General features: G+C 35.4%; 1 protein-coding gene across 1 annotated transcript in view; it reads left to right on the forward strand.

Moving 5' to 3' along the window:
• The window catches only part of ABCA12 (ATP binding cassette subfamily A member 12), a 214,955-nt gene that overhangs the window by 168,873 nt on the left and 29,808 nt on the right, over nt 1-16,274 (forward strand). The window contains exons 34-39 of the mRNA XM_033230381.1: nt 590-842; nt 1,763-1,849; nt 2,602-2,695; nt 6,235-6,362; nt 7,853-7,940; nt 10,093-10,198. Of these exons, the coding sequence (XP_033086272.1) occupies nt 590-842; nt 1,763-1,849; nt 2,602-2,695; nt 6,235-6,362; nt 7,853-7,940; nt 10,093-10,198 (756 nt within the window). The remainder of the gene's footprint in view (nt 1-589; nt 843-1,762; nt 1,850-2,601; nt 2,696-6,234; nt 6,363-7,852; nt 7,941-10,092; nt 10,199-16,274) is intronic.

The following is a 16,274-nucleotide window of genomic DNA, read 5'->3' on the forward strand; positions in this document are numbered from 1 at the left end:
GGTTGAACTAGAATTGTACTCTGGAAGAGAGGATTTCCCTTTTCCTACTCTTAGTGTGAATTAATTGGACCTCATGTTAGAATCAGAGCCAATTAGACTTACAGTCACTAAGTTACTCACAGTAGGAACAAATTGTTAGATTAGGTTGGTGTTTGAGTTTGTATTTGTATTTGTCTCACATGAATTTATTCTCTTCATAGAGACCATCTCTTGGGTATTAGTAATATATACTGAGTCTGTGTTGAGACTTTAGAGTTTGAGGACAATGATCCTTTATGAAATTCTAGATATCTAACTTTGACATGTAAAATTCCTATGCCTATGACTAATAATATTTTGTGTATAGTGAATTAGAATTTTCAAATCACTTTACACATAGTTCTGTATGAGATGGACATTATAGTTTTCCGTTTTCCCAATGGAAGGTCCAAGGCTAAAGCTGATAAATGAAATTGCTGAACCTCAAATCCAAATCTTTAAAAGCTTTTCCCACCACACTGTATTATACCATTTATCTATAGTTTCTGAAGTTACTTTATTCCTTATCAAGATTTCCCAGAACCATATCCAATCTCTTTTTCTTAATCAGACAAAATCCTGACAAGAGGAGAGAGGCTGGATGGCTTTGGACTGTTGCTGAAGAAGATCATGGCTATACTCTTCAAGAGGTTCCACCACACCCGCAGGAACTGGAAAGGTCTCATTGCTCAGGTTATCCTCCCCATCGTCTTTGTGACCACTGCTATGGGCCTTGGCACACTGAGAAATTCCAGCAACAGTTATCCAGAGATTCAGATCTCCCCCTCTCTTTATGGTACCTCCGAACAGACAGCCTTCTATGGGTAAGTTTCTTTCTGTTAACTAAAAGAACGTTTCCAAAATGCTGCCAGGAGTGTGGTTGTACCTGAATGAATGCCATGAGATGCTGGAGAATAAAGTACTTAGAAGCCACGGTACCTGATTCTGCTAAAGGAATGAACAGTTGGATTGATTGCAGTATGTTACTTCTATTGTCAACAAATAGTTTTTTCAGTTTTTGCATTCATCTAAAACTAAAGTTATAGTAGATACTTATTTTTAATGACTAGACTTTAATCAAGAAAGCCAGGTTAGTTGTGGCTTCCCAATCTGTTGTAATATACAGCAAATAACTTTTTATTGGTCTCACAAATATTAAATAGCAATATCAGAATCCTATATAATATAATGTCACATATACAATAGGTGATCACTGATGCATGTGACAATTAGGTGAATAAGAAGGCAGCCAAATAGAGACATGTGCATTTTCCTGTGATACCTTTCTTTCTTTTCCTGAGACTGTGTCTTTTTTTAGATTTCTTAGATTAAGAAAACAGTCCTAGGCTGAGTGCAGTGGCTCATGCCTATAATCCTAGCACTTTGGGAGGCCAAGGTGGGCAGATTACTTGAGCTGCAGAGTTTGAGACTAGCCTGCCAACGTGGCAAAACCCCGTCACTACTACAAATACAAAAATTAGCCAGGCCTGGTGTCGCTCACCTGCAATATCAGCAATTCGGGTGTTTGAGGTACAAGCATTGCTTGAATCCGGGAGGCTGAGGTTGCACTGAGTCGTGTGATGGCACCACCTCACTCCAGCCTGGGAAACACAGCAAGACTCTGTCTCAAAAAAGAAAAAGAAAACCGTTCTATATATACCACATTTCATTTCTTCAAGCATGATTTTAATATGGGAGACTAGTAGAAAAATCATGAATTTTTTTCTGTCCTTTCATATTGCAGGAATTATCACCCGAGCACAGAAGCACTTGTCTCGGCAATGTGGGACTTCCCTGGAGTTGACAACATGTGTCTGAACACCAGTGATCTGTAAGTGGTTCTTGCTCTTCTATTTTGTGCTGTTTTCAACATTCCAGTTTGAGTGTGTTCATGTGTACGTGGGTGTGTGTGTCTGTTGTTTGCCTGGAAGAAAGTTGTACCCTGATAGAAATCCCTGTTTAACAGATTTTTGTCTATCTCCTTTAGTTCATTTCTTAGTTATCCTATGCTATACCAACAAATATTAGATGTCTCATGATTTGTACAACTCTCTTGTATTTTCATTTAATAGTCACAACCTTGTGGATTATTAGTCCCATTTTACAGATAAAGAACGAGGTTCACAGAGACTAAGATACTTATCTAGCTGAGATTCCAGCTCTCATTTGCACTATACAGTGTTGCTTATTCTAATGTCTAAGATAGTATTAATACATAACTCATGTAAACTTGACCTTGGTGTATTATTATGCTAAAGTGTCCTCTTCCTGTCAGAAGAGAGGATGAAAAGAGCAAAGAGAATAAAGGAGAGAAAAAGCCCCATCCTGACACAGTAAGACAATTCAATAAGCACTGGTCTTAATACTATATAATCAATAAATGCTTTCCCTTGTCCCCCATCACAAAATGTCAAATCCTTTGGAAATGGTGGGGCAATGTACATTGAAGTTATGAAAAACCAGGAAATTGTATCTGTGACTACACACATGAACTTAATACCAAATACTTGTTTACATGCTCATATGTAAATGTGAGAACACATATACATACACATCTCACAGCAATATCATTTAAACTTGCAGACGGTGTTTAAAGAAAGACAGTCTGGAAAAATGGAACACCAGTGGAGAACCCATCACTAATTTTGGTGTTTGCTCCTGCTCAGAAAATGTCCAGGTAAGATGGAATTCAGTTTCAGTGAAATGGGACAATACGGGAATAAATATCGAAGCTCGAAAGATCTATCTAGGTTACCAAAGAATCGGTAAAAGTTCATTTTATGGAAGCTAACAGCTCAGAAATATGGATCTGGGCAACTCAAAAATATTGACTTTGAACATCAGCTTACTGTTTTAAATCCATCACAGGACCAATTTTCAAAGGTAGGTAATTCTATGATGGTCTTTGTGGAAACCAACCGAAAATGAATTTTTGGTCTCAATTTAGAACTAAGTAGAAGGCTCTATGTTTCACATGGAAAAAAAAATGCGACCATAACTGGCATATTTGAAATATAGCAAGACTGCCATTGTAGTGGTCAGCTTGGAAGTCAATAATGTATAAGTCTAGAACAGAACTCCATATGTCTCTAAGCAACACCTCCAGGCTTCAGGAAAAAAAATCATTTCCTGAAAAAAACAGGAAAAAATTATTCATCACTTACTCCGTCTGTATTCTATAGATGCAGACCTTAGTTTTCTAAGTCTATCAGTTCACCACACTTTCACGAGAACCAGATTCGCTAGAGAAGTTCAAAATTGTCAAAGAAAAAACTCACTATTAGTTTCTACTAGTTAGTATATTGCCAACTAAATTTCTTGCAATATTTTCTTCAGAGTGACATACGGTTGTACACTGAAGTGTCTTGGTATAATATTTTATAATGAAAATATCTTCAGTGAATGCAACCCATTTTGGTGTTCTTATGCAAAATAGTTACTAACAGTAGGAGTTGGGACCCAATAAGAATCTTTTGGAATCCCTGCATATTTAAAAATTAGTCTTGGCCAGGTGTGATGGCTCAAGCCTGTAATCCAGCACATTGGGAGGCTGAGGCTAGTGGATTTCTTGAGCTCAGGAGTTCAAGATCAGCCTGGGCAACATGGTGAAACCCCATCTCTACCAAAAATACAAAAAGTAAAATCAAATTTGCTGGGCATAGTGGCACGCATCTGTGGTCCCAGCTACCCAGGAGGCTGAGGTGAGAGGATGGCTTGAGCCTTGGGAGTTCAAGGCTGTACCACTGCACTCCAGCCTGGATGGAAAAAAAAATTAGTCTTTAACTCAGTATTAAAAGTTTTAAAATCCTTTATCTCATTTAGCTAACTTCAGAAGTTCTTTATGTATTTCTTTAGTTCACAGTAAAAGTTACCTAACTTAATATGTAAAGTTGAAATCTGTATAGTTTTTATTAATCTAAAAAACCTAGGCCAGGTGCAGTGGCTCATGCCTGTAATCTCAGTACTTTGGGAGGTGGGAGAATTGCCTGAGCCCAGGAGTTCTAGACCAGCCTGGGCAACATAGTGAGACCTCATCTTTACAAAAAATTTAAAAATTAGCTGGGTGTAGTGGTGTGCACCTGTAGTCCCAGCTACTTGGTGGGGCTGAAGTGGGAGGATGGCTTGAGCCCATGAAGTCAACGCTGCAGTGCTGTGATTGCACCATAGCACTCCAGCCTGGATGACAGAGAGAGTCCCTGTCTCAAAATAAAAAAAGTAAATTAAAAATCCAGTAGATCTTCAATTTTTTCCAACCAATTTTGTCATTTAATTAACACCCCTAAATCTATTTCCAACTATTTAATAATAATGAGGTCACTTTGCATAATTGATGCTCTGTATACCAGACGTACAATATGAGTAAACTACTAAGTTTTTTGAGAGGGAAAAAAATACTGCATATACATCAAAAGATTAGAGAGTAAAAAGGAAATCTGCAGAGTAGAGAATGATATTCACAATATACAACAAAGGACTCATATCCAGAATAAATGTGTATATAAAGAACTGCAAATCAATGAGAAAAAGATAAATAAGACAACAGAAAAATTAGCAACAAACATGAGACACTGTACAAAGAGCATATCCAAATGGCCAATAAATATATAAAAAGGTAGTCATCAGGGAAATACAAATTTAAGCCACAACGCAATACCACTCCACACTCACCAGAATGGCTAAAATGAAGAAGAGGAAAAACTCTAAGTGTTAACAAAAATATGCAGCAGCCAGAACTCTCATACTCTGCTCTAGGAATTTAATTTTGTGCAAACAGTTTTTAAAACTACTTGGCAATATATCCTAATGCTAAAAATTTGCATACCTGTGGGACCTGCAATTCCACTCTTACTATACCCATCAGAAATGTGAATAATGCCCACTAACAGAATAGGTAATGTCAAATATAATATATTTCCACAGTAGTATATGAACAAAATGAGAATGATTGATCTACCACTATACATAACATATGGAAGATTCTCATAATAATAATGAGTGAAAACAGACAAAAGAAAACACATTTATACTATTCCATTAATATGAAATATAAAAATAGGTAACGCTAATCTTTGTCTGTTACTTTGGGAGTGACAGATAATGATTTGAAGGGAGTGTGATGAGGGGGCTTCTGGGGTATTGGTCCTGTTCTGTATCTTGTTTGTTGGTGACTGGTTCCACAGGTGTGCCAGTTTGTCAAAATTCATCAGGCAGTACAGATAATACATGTGCATTTCTCTATGTATAGTATAATTTAAAAATTACACTGAATACATAAGAGTATTCTCTTTTAATTATTTGTGAAAGCAGTGTCATTCTGGAATGCGATCTTCATATTAATATAACTTGATAAAAGATAAAATCCAGCACCGATTTTTTAGAGCAAGCTGGAACTTTGTTCTTGAGATATACATACAGGTGGCACTATAAAAAAGTGCTAGACTTTTCCCAAACTAAACTTCATTGCAAGGAAGCATGAGAAGCTACACTGAAAATTAAGTTATCAGGAAGTGCAGAAAGTTACAAGCATAAATATAAATGGTTAAACTAAGCTCTAAACAAATATACTTGATAATGTAAGTACCCACAAGGGAAAGTAATCAGGGTACACAGGAACCCTCCACTAGCTTTGTGACTTTTCTGTAAATCTAAAATAATTCCAAACTAAAAGTTTATATATATAAAACTAATATATATATACACACACACATATACATATATAATATTAACTAATATACGTATAACAAAGCTCTGACTCTTACGTTACATACCTAAAACTAATGTATCATAAACTTTTCATCCACTGCTATCAATCCTTGAAAAGTGTTATATTTTCAATTTGTGGCCAACATTTTATTCCTTCCCCAAGAATTATTGAGGAAATTTTATCATCTTAATGTTTAACATTATTGTCCAAACATATTAAGCCTCAGCACAGTGAAGGAAATATCACACATGTGTTAACTTGTGTTCTTTCAGGCCTTTAAGTGAGTCCTAAACATAGGGATTTGCTCTACATGACTAATAACTATTTGTTCTAATTTCTTGCATAGGTGAGATGACTTCTTTTGCAAAACTCTTTAGAGTCAAAGGACAGTCTTATCACACTCTGCCAGTTGCAGTAATAGACAAATCATGAGGCTGAAGCTCCTTGACATTGTCTATTTAACTTGCACAGCATTGGTCAGAAAAAAATTCATTTTTAACTTCATTTTCCAGGAATGTCCTAAATTTAACTATTCCCCACCTCACAGAAGAACTTACTCATCCCAAGTAATTTATAACCTCACTGGGCAACGAATGGAAAATTATCTTATATCAACTGCAAACGAGTTTGTCCAAAAAAGGTAAAATACTCTGTTTATAACATATTTAATTGCTTTCTAATTTTAATGGTAGCTGCCTTCTAAACTAGAGACAATAAATATAAATTTCTATTGTCTACATTTTACATGGTTAAATTCTCAGTTTTATTTAAACAACCTTATATATTGAAATGTAAATAATGACTCTAAATTAAGATTTATTTGAGCAAACTGAAAACCATTGGTTATTTTAGGCCTCAAAAATGTAATGTTAAATGTGTACATTTGTTTTTCCTTGAAGTCAAAGAGAAGTTATTGACTGGCTTATACCAACTTGGAGAGGTTTAAGGCATGACTTTTGATGACAACTGGCCTCAGTTCCAATATGAATATCTCAAAACTTAAGAGTGTGATATCTGCATATGGACAAAATGTGTTGTTCATGTGTAGCAAGGAAATGGGCTTGTATTTAAGCCACCTAAGCATTTATCATAGACACAAAGTTGGTAGGCCTTCAATTGCTGCCATTTTCTTATTTCTTTCATCTCTTCCCTCCTTTGTTTCTCAATATATATCCATGATTAATATTCATTGTAAAAAATAATTAGAAACTACAGATAAGCAAAAAGAAGAAAAAAATATTATTTCTCCACACAGATATAAGCACTATTGATATTTTGGTGTATATCCTTCCAGAAGTTTCCTTGTCACAGATATACATGTAAATATTTTAACAAAGTGGGTTTTATTGTAAACCAACTATCTTAAAATCTGCCTTTAAAAAAAGTGAATGACATACTATGATGTTATTTGCATGTCAAAAATATACAGCTCTATAGCATTACATTTAGGATGATAGTCACAAGATTATTCTAGTGTGATTGCACCACTATTTATTTAATCTCACCTTAATTTGGTAGGCCAAATTAAGTATTTTGGTAAATAACCAAATTTGGTAAATTAACCTATTCTTAAAATTACTACTTGCATTTAAAAAATCAACTTTTCATTTTTATACCATGAATTGACAAGCAGTTAAATAGACTCAACTTGCCCTCAAATATTCAGGAAAAAAACGTATAATATCTGGAGACAATATAGGGGAAAATTTGTTATGTAGAAGAAATTGAGCCATTTGAAAAAAGATATGAACTGATATTATATCACTTCAGTATTATCTAAAAGGAATATTTGAGTACTAAAATATTAAGATATTTGAGATGGTGCATGGGTCAGTTAAGATGGAGAACTTGATTACATTATATGTCACTCATTTTCAGGATGACTACTATACGTATGCAATTGTTTAGAAGGACTTATTGCCTCTAGTTACAATGTACACTTGAGACTGAAATATGATACAAAGAATTGATAAAAATGTAAAATATTTGTCAGGCAGTATTAATTTTATATTGTAAATGTGTTCCTAACAGAAAAAAATGTTGAAATCCTCGTTAAGTATTTTAGATCTATTTCAGAAGATTTTCTCCACTAAACCAAAGATACATTTTTATTTTTATTACTCTCTGTAGATATGGAGGTTGGAGTTTTGGGCTGCCTTTGACAAAAGACCTTCGTTTTGATATAACAGGAGTCCCTGCCAATAGAACGCTTGCCAAGGTAAATTTTGATCTTTTTTCTGGAATGTCATACAAATGAGAAGGTGAAATTGATATGTTTAAGCATTTTCATGAGGTGAAAACAAAACATGGGTACAATCGATTTGGCATTGTGCATAACCCAGGGCACAGTGGTTCCAATTCTGTGTATGTGCCGTAGGGAAACATGTACACATTAGCATCAGGACACATGTGTATACATAGTAGCATTTCTCATAATGGCCAAAAACGCAACCCAAAATGCCCACATGCAGAATATAGAAATAAACTGTTTCATATTCATTCAATAAAACTTTCAGCAATGGACATGAAAGAACTCAGCTCCATATAACAAGGAAGTTAAATCTCCCAAACCTTATCAATAAGGAAAAGAAAAGACAAAAAGGAACACATTGACTATGATTACATTTACTGTAAACTTTGAGAGTTTATAGGCAAAACTCAACCATTTGTTTAGGGGAAAGGGAGGGTGTTATGATTTGGAAGGACATGGAGGGTCAGGGAAAAGGCGTTCTGGAGGCTGGCAATTCTTATTTCTCAACCTGTGTGATGGTTTAAGGGATGTGCTTCCTTCAGAGGTAACACTATATATTTATGACTTTCACTTTTCAATAGTATATATATGTCATAACTGTTTAGAGAATGAAAATGTGTGTTGTTTAGCCTTGCTTTTTAAAGAACCTGGAAACTTAACCGAATTTAATGGAGATAAATAATTCTGCTCACTTATTTTTCCTTTTAGATTATACCTAAAATGAGGTAGAGTCATGGGATTAAAGGCATATTCTTACCTATGTGATCAATGGTACTCACAGGGATTTAAAATTGTCTTCACATATTTCTCATCTGGTAGTAAGAGACATACACAGTCTTTGGGAAAGTGCGGAAACTAATGTCCATTTCGTGACTATTATGTGCCAACCACTAGTATCATCTTTTACACAAACTACCTAATTTTCTCCTCACAGCATCCCTGTGTGATAAATATTACTGAGCCTATTTTAGCCGATTTTTACAGTAAATCATATAAAAGTAAATAGTGGTGCTGGGGATTTCAGTGCCTTCCTTTTCTTCCTCTCTTCTCTCTTTCTCCACACACAGAGTAAATATTTTTGCATAAACCTGGGAATTTCTAATATAAAATCATTTCTCTCCAAATCAACTTCGCCATTTGAATTATTAATTATAAACCTTGAATTGAGGTTCACTAGTATATTAAATCTGTTTTTGACATAGAATGTAAATAAAATCACACCCCGTTTTGTAGGTTATAATTCAGAATAAAAAATTAGTGGAGGAAGCCGGGTGCGGTGGCTCACGCCTGTAATCCCAGCACCTTGGGAGGCCGAGGCGGCGGATCATGAGGTCAGGAGAGATCGAGACCATCCTGGCTAACATGGCGAAACCCCCCGTCTCTACTAAAAATACAAATACCAAAAAAAAAAAAAAAAAAAAAAAAAGCCGGACGCAGTGGCGGGCGCCTGTAGTCCCAGCTACTCTAGAGGCTGTGCAGGAGAATGGCGTGAACCCGGGAGGCGGAGCTTGCAGTGAGCCGAGATCGCGCCACTTCACTCAAGCCTGGGCGACAGGCTTTATTTATTTATTTATAAATGTTTATAAATAAATAAATAAATGAAAAATAAAAGTAAAATAATAAATAAATGAAAAATAAAAGTAAAAAATAAAAAATTAGTGGAGGAATTTCAAGGTTTTCAATCTTGTGCTAAGGACACAAGGTATGTGTATTTTATTTATTTCTCCAGCTTGTTCTATTCTATTAGTTTTTATTACCATTATTGACAGTCAGGTTACTTTAGTTCTAGTCTCAGAATCCCATGGATCTGCCACAGGGATGTAGATAATGATTTCTCCAGTTTATTTCAAGCTTTGCCTAGAAGAGATCCTGAATAACTAATAACTTAGTGCTGTCCACAGAACAACTCTCTTCCCAATTTCTGCCTGTTTCCAAATTGGAAATTTATAGGCCTATGGTCAATACTCTAGAGAACAGTGCATAATCTTCCAAGATAAAATAAATTATTGGAAAATTGATGCTCTTATTTTAAATATAAATAAGATAGCCTGTCAGATGTTAAGACAGCCTCATTTATTTGAATGCAATATTGATCTTGCCTTCTTTTGGAATTTAATAGGTATGGTATGATCCAGAAGGCTATCACTCCCTTCCAGCTTACCTCAACAGCCTGAATAATTTCCTTCTGCGAGTTAACATGTCAAAATACGATGCTGCCCGACATGGTAAAGTTACTAACACAAAAGTGTCTTGTATTGCAACTTTGGTTACTCTCCGTATAAAAATGCACTTTATATCCTGTTTCTTCACAGTGGCAGGTATTTTATGGTATCTAAATCACAGGTCTTTAAAAGGAGTTTAGAAGTAGTAACTACCGCCAGATGGAACATTCTGAATAATCCTCTTAACTTTGGGTTAATTTAGTTTTCTCATTTATCAAATCAGGATAATGTTGACTTTATGTGCATGTCTGCTGTGAACCAAGTAGATATAGCTCATAGAAAAATATTTTTAAATGATGTGCTTGTCTACAGGCTAAACAATTTTTAAAAACAATGTTTACAAATATTGTTTACAAATCTAAACATGATGACAAAACTTTTCTTTCTTTTTTTGACATATGTTAGTGGTTACTTGTTTATTTTATTGTTATTTTTCTTCAACTTTTATTTTAAGTTCAGGGGTACATGTACCAGATGTGTAGGTTTGTTACATAGGTAAATATGTGCCATGGTGGTTTTCTGCAACCCATCACCTAGGTATTAAGCCCAGCATCCCTAGCTATTCTTCCTGATGCTCTCCCTCCTTCCATCCTCTGCACTCTGACAGGCCCCAGTATGTATTGTTCCCCACCATGTGTCCATGTGTTCTCACCATTCAGCTCCCACTTATAAGTGAGAATGTGCAGTGTTTGGTTTTCTGTTCCTACATTAGTTTCCTGAGGATAATGGCTTCCAGCTCCATCCATCTCTTTGCAAAGGACATGATCTCATTCCTTTTTATGGCTGCATCGTATTCCATGATGTATATGTACCACATTTTATTTATCCAATCTGTCACTGATGGACATTTAGGTTGATTCCATGTCTTTGCTATTGTGAGTAGTGCTGCAATGAACATACATGTGCATCTATCTTTTTGACAAAATTATACATATTCCTTTCGTTATATAAGTAGTAATAAGACTGCTGGGTGAAATGGTATTTCTGCCTCTTGATCTCTGAGGAATCACCATACTGTCTTCCACAATGGTTGAACTAATTTACATTCTTACCAACAGTGTAAAAGCTCTCCTTTTTCTCTGCAACCTTGCCAACATCTATTGTTTTTTGACTTTTTACTAATAGCCATTCTGACTATTTTGAGATGGTATCTCATTGTGATTTTGATTATATTTCCCTAATGATCAGTGATGTTAAACTTTTTTTCATGTTTGTTGGTTGCATGTATGTCTTCTTTTTAGAAGTGTCTGTTCATGTCCTTTGCCCACTGAATAATGTTCCCCGCCACCTCCGCCCCCGCCCCCCCCCCCCCCCCGTAAATTTAAGTTCTTTATAGACTCTGGATATTAGATGTTTGTCAGACAGATAGATGGCAAACTTTTTCTCCTATTTGGTAGGTTGTCTGTTCACTCTGATGATAGTTTCCTTTTCTGTGCAGAAGCTCTTTGGTTTAATTAGATCCCATTTGCCAATTTTTACTTTTGTTGCAATTGCTTTGTTTTTGGCATTTTCATCATGAAACTTTTGCCTGTGCCTATGTCCCGAATGGTATTGCCTAGATCTTCTTCTAGGGTTTTTATAGTTTTGATTTTTACATTGAAGTATTTAATCCATCTCGAGTTAATTTTTTAATATGGTGTAAGAAATGGGTCCAGTTTCAATTTTCTGCATATGGCTAGCCAGTTCTCCCAGCATCATTTATTAAATAGGGAATCTTTTTCCCCATTGTTGGTTTTTGTCAGGTTTGTCAGAGATCAGATGGTTGTAGGTATGTGGTCTTATTTCTGAGTTCTCTATTCTGTTCCATTGGTCTATGTGTTTGTTCTTGTATCAGTACCATGCTTTTTTGATTACTATAGCCTTGTAGTATAGTTTGAAGTTGGATAGTGTGATGCCTCCAGCTTTGTTCTTTTTGCTTAGGATTGTCTTAGCTATTCTGTCTCTTTTTTGGTTCCATACGAATTAAAAAATTTTTCTAATTCTGTGAAGAATGTCAATGGTAGTTTAATGGGAATAGCATTGAATCTATAAATTACTTTGGGCAGTATGGCCATTTTCATGATATTGATTCTTCCTATCCATGAGCATGGAATGTTTTTCCATTTGTTTGTGTTCTCTCTGATTGCTTTGAGCAGTGGTTTGTTGTTCTCTTGAAGAGGTCCTTCACTTCCTTTGTTAGCTGTATTCCTACGTATTTTATTCTTTTTGTAGCAATTGTGAATGAGAGTTCATTCATGATTTGGCTCTCTGCTTGTCTATTGTTGGTATATAGGAATGCCAGCAATTTTTGCACATTGATTTTGTCTCCTGAGATTTTGCTGAAGCTGCTTATCCTAGCTTAAGAAGCTTTTGGGCTGGGACAATGGGGTTTTCTAGATATAGGATCATGTCATCTGCAAACAAACATAATTTGACTTTCTCTCTTCCTATTTGAATACCTTTATTTCTTTCTCTTGCCTGATTGCTCTGGCCAAAACTTCCAATACTATGTTGAATAGGAGTGGTGAGAGAGGGCATCCTTGTCTTGTGCCAGTTTTCAGGGGGAATGCTTCCAGCTTTTGCCCATTCAGTATATTATTGTCTGTGGGTTTGCCTTATATGTCTCTTAGTATTTTGAGGTATGTTCCTTTAATACCTAGTTTGAGTTTTTAACAAAAGGGATGTTGAATTTTATCAAATGCCTTCTCTGTGTCTATTAAGATAGTCTTGTAGTTTTTGTCTTTAGTTCTGTTTATGTGATAAATCATATTTATTGATTTGTATATGTTGAACCAACCTTGCGTCCTCAGGATGAAAGCCAATTTGATTGTAGTGGATAAACTTTTTGATATGCTACTGGATTCAGTTTACCAGTGTTTTATTGAGAATTTTTGCATTGATGTTCATCAAGGATATTGGCCTGAAGCTTTTTTTTTTTTTTTTTTTTTTTTTTTAGGCAGAGTCTCGCTCTATTGCCCAGGCTGGAGTGCAGTAGCACAATCTCAGCTCACTGCAGTCTCTGCCTCCGGGGTTAAGCAATTCTCCTGCCCCAGCCTCCCGAGTAGCTGGGATTACAGGTGCCCGCCACATGTCTGGCTAATTTTTTGTATTTTTATTAGAGACAGGGTTTCACCATGTTGGGCAGGCTGGTCTCAAACTCCTGACTTCAGATGATCCACCCACCTTGGGCTCCCAAAGTGCTGGGATTACAGGCGTGAGCCATCATGCCTAGCCTCTTTTTTTTTTTTGTATTTCTGCCAGGTTTTGGTATCAAGATGATGCTGGCCTCATAGAATTAGTTAGGGAGGAGTCTCTCCTTTTCAATTGTTTGGAATGATTTCAGTAGAAATTGTATCAGCTCTTCTTTATACTCTGGTAGAATTCAGCTGTGAATCCATCTGGTCCTGGGCTCTTTTTGGTTGGTAGGTTTTTTATTACTGCCTCAATTTCAAAACTTGTTATTGGTCTATTTAGGGATTCGATTTCTTCCTGGTTCAGTCTTGGGAGGGTATATGTGTCCAGAAATTTATCCGTTTCTTCTACATTTTCTAGTTTATTTGCATAGAGGTGTTCATAGTATTCTCTGATGGTTGTTTGTATTTCTGTGGGGTCAGTGGTAATATCCCCCTTATCATTTCTGATTGTGTTTATTTGATTATTCTCTCTTTTCTTATTTGTTAGTCTAGCTAGCTGTCTACTTAATTAATGTTTCCAAAAAAGAGCTCCTGGATTCATTGATTTTTTAAAGGATTTTTTTGTGTCTCTGTCTCCTTCAGTTCAGCTCTGATCTTGGTTATTTCTTGTCTTCTGCTAGCTTTGGGGTTTATTTCCTCTTGGTTCTCTAAGTTATTTTAGTTAAGATGTTAGGTTGTTAACTTGAGACCTAGATGTTTAGCTGTTTGATGTGGGCATTTAGTGCTATAAATTTCCCTCTTAACACTATTTTAGCTGCGTCCCAGAGATTCTGGTACATTCTCTCTTTTTCTCATTAGTTTCGAAGAACTTCTTGATTTCTGCCTTAATTTCATTATTTACCCAAGGGTCATTCTGGAGAAGGTTGTTCAATTTCCATATAGTTGTGTGGTTTTGACTGAATTTCCTCATCTTGAGTTCTAATTTAATTGCATTGTAGTCTGAGAGACTATTATGATTTCAGTTCTTTTTAATTTACTGAGGAGTGTTTTACTTCTGATTATGTGACCAATTTTAGAGTAAGTGCCATGTGGCGATGAGAAAAATGTACATTCTGTTGTTTTTGGGTGGAAAGTTCTGTAGATATCAGGTCTATTTGATCCAGAGCTGAATTCCAGTCCTGAATATCTTTGTTAATTTTCTGAAAGACAAAACTTTTATACTAAAAAATTCTATAACTGGACAAAAGCATTGCCATTCATTGAGCACTGACCATATGACATGCTTTATATGAAATATTGATATCCCTACAGCACTCTTCAGGGTGAATATTATTATTCCTACTATTATATCATTTCTCTAAGGCCTAGAAGTGGGATTTGAATCCAGGGCTGTCTCACTCCTGCCTGTTTATTTTTCTAATCCTCCACACTGCTCCTCTGAACTCAGCCATGCCTACTTCAGTTGGGTTTCACAAGAGGCTTTCACATGGTTTTTAAAATAAGGCTTGAAATTTGAAACAGACTTTTAAAATATATACATATTTCAATTACTGTTTATCAGATCATGTCATCTTCTTGAGTCTTGCTCAAATTATTTTTCCATGCTGATCCTACAATTTTTTTTTTTTAAAGAATAAAGAAAAGCTGGCAAACACATTTGCTGGCCAAGATTGAGATTTATAGCCTAATAGTCTATTAAGTAGGATAAAAGATACAACATCTCTTTTAGAAATGCCAACGTCTACATTTCTTTCATCTCCCTACTGTTGGGCATCATAGTGTGTGCCAGATGTACTGGTGACTGTAGAAGTAGACCGAAGAGTCCAATACTCATTCCAGCATCAGGATCTTGAGGAGTCTTCATTTCAGAGAAAACAGTATTTTTTTTCTCAATTGCTTTGGCATTTTCTTAGCAGGAGAAACCAAGAAGAAAATACAAGACTGATAGTCCTTAGATCTAGAGCATCAATAAAGAGCAAAGTCAAAAGTGGTAAATTAAATTAAATGATGACTAAAGTGAATTGGGTCTAGTGTAACCTGGTGTGAAATACTATTGGATACTGTACTTTCAGTAGAGTGTTTTATTCAGAGCAAAAGACATTCATTGTTGAGACAGACAATGAAAGTATAAGAACTATAGAAATAACTAGGGGAAAATGTAGCAAAGATAAAGAGAACAAGAGACCAATGCTGCTTTTGAAGGGTCAGCTTTTTAAAACCTGTATTCTGGCTTCCTTTGTAATTAGTGCTCTTTATTTAGACCAAGGCAATCTGAGTCACTCTAGACTCCAGCAGGCTTGTTGTAGCTCCTAACATTACATTTTAAATTACAGAGTATAAAGAATTAAGAATTCTAAAACATAAAGTTTATTTTGACCCTAAACTGGTTTATTTTAATTAAAACTAATATAAGATGTAGCTTGAGTTATATAGAAATTAGTAATAGTATGTCTTCTAGCTTCTAATAATTTTTCTTAAATAGATTTACAGAAGTGGTAAGTTTCCACCCTCTCTGAAAGGAACCAGATCTCTTTCAAAGAAGAAATGCTGCATCACCCTAACTTACTTTTATTGTTTCTTAATGCATATATGAGGTCTACCATTGTAATAGTATTACTGGTTTTAAAAATCAACCCAATTATTCTCCCACTGCCTCCCTCAACACACTAGTTGTTTAAAGGCATCCTTGTTAGATTTTGCATGAATTGGGATTTTACTTTAACTGTAAAATTGATTTTCTTTGAATTCTAACATGTTAATAAAAGTCTTTTAATTAGCTTTCCTTTGCAATGTCAATATCTATTCTATTCATGTGGTTCCCTCTAGTGGTTAATATAACATTAAAATTCTGTTCTTTCTTCTCAAAAAATACAGGTTTGCTTGTTTTCCTTAACAAATGGCATACAAAGGCTTTTTTTCAAGAATACTAACACATTGCCCCTTCCACTCCAGTGTTTATTCTTACT

The sequence above is a fragment of the Trachypithecus francoisi genome, unplaced genomic scaffold (genome assembly GCF_009764315.1).
Source record: "Trachypithecus francoisi isolate TF-2019V2 unplaced genomic scaffold, Tfra_2.0 Lachesis_group13, whole genome shotgun sequence".
NCBI classification, from domain to species: domain Eukaryota; kingdom Metazoa; phylum Chordata; class Mammalia; order Primates; family Cercopithecidae; genus Trachypithecus; species Trachypithecus francoisi.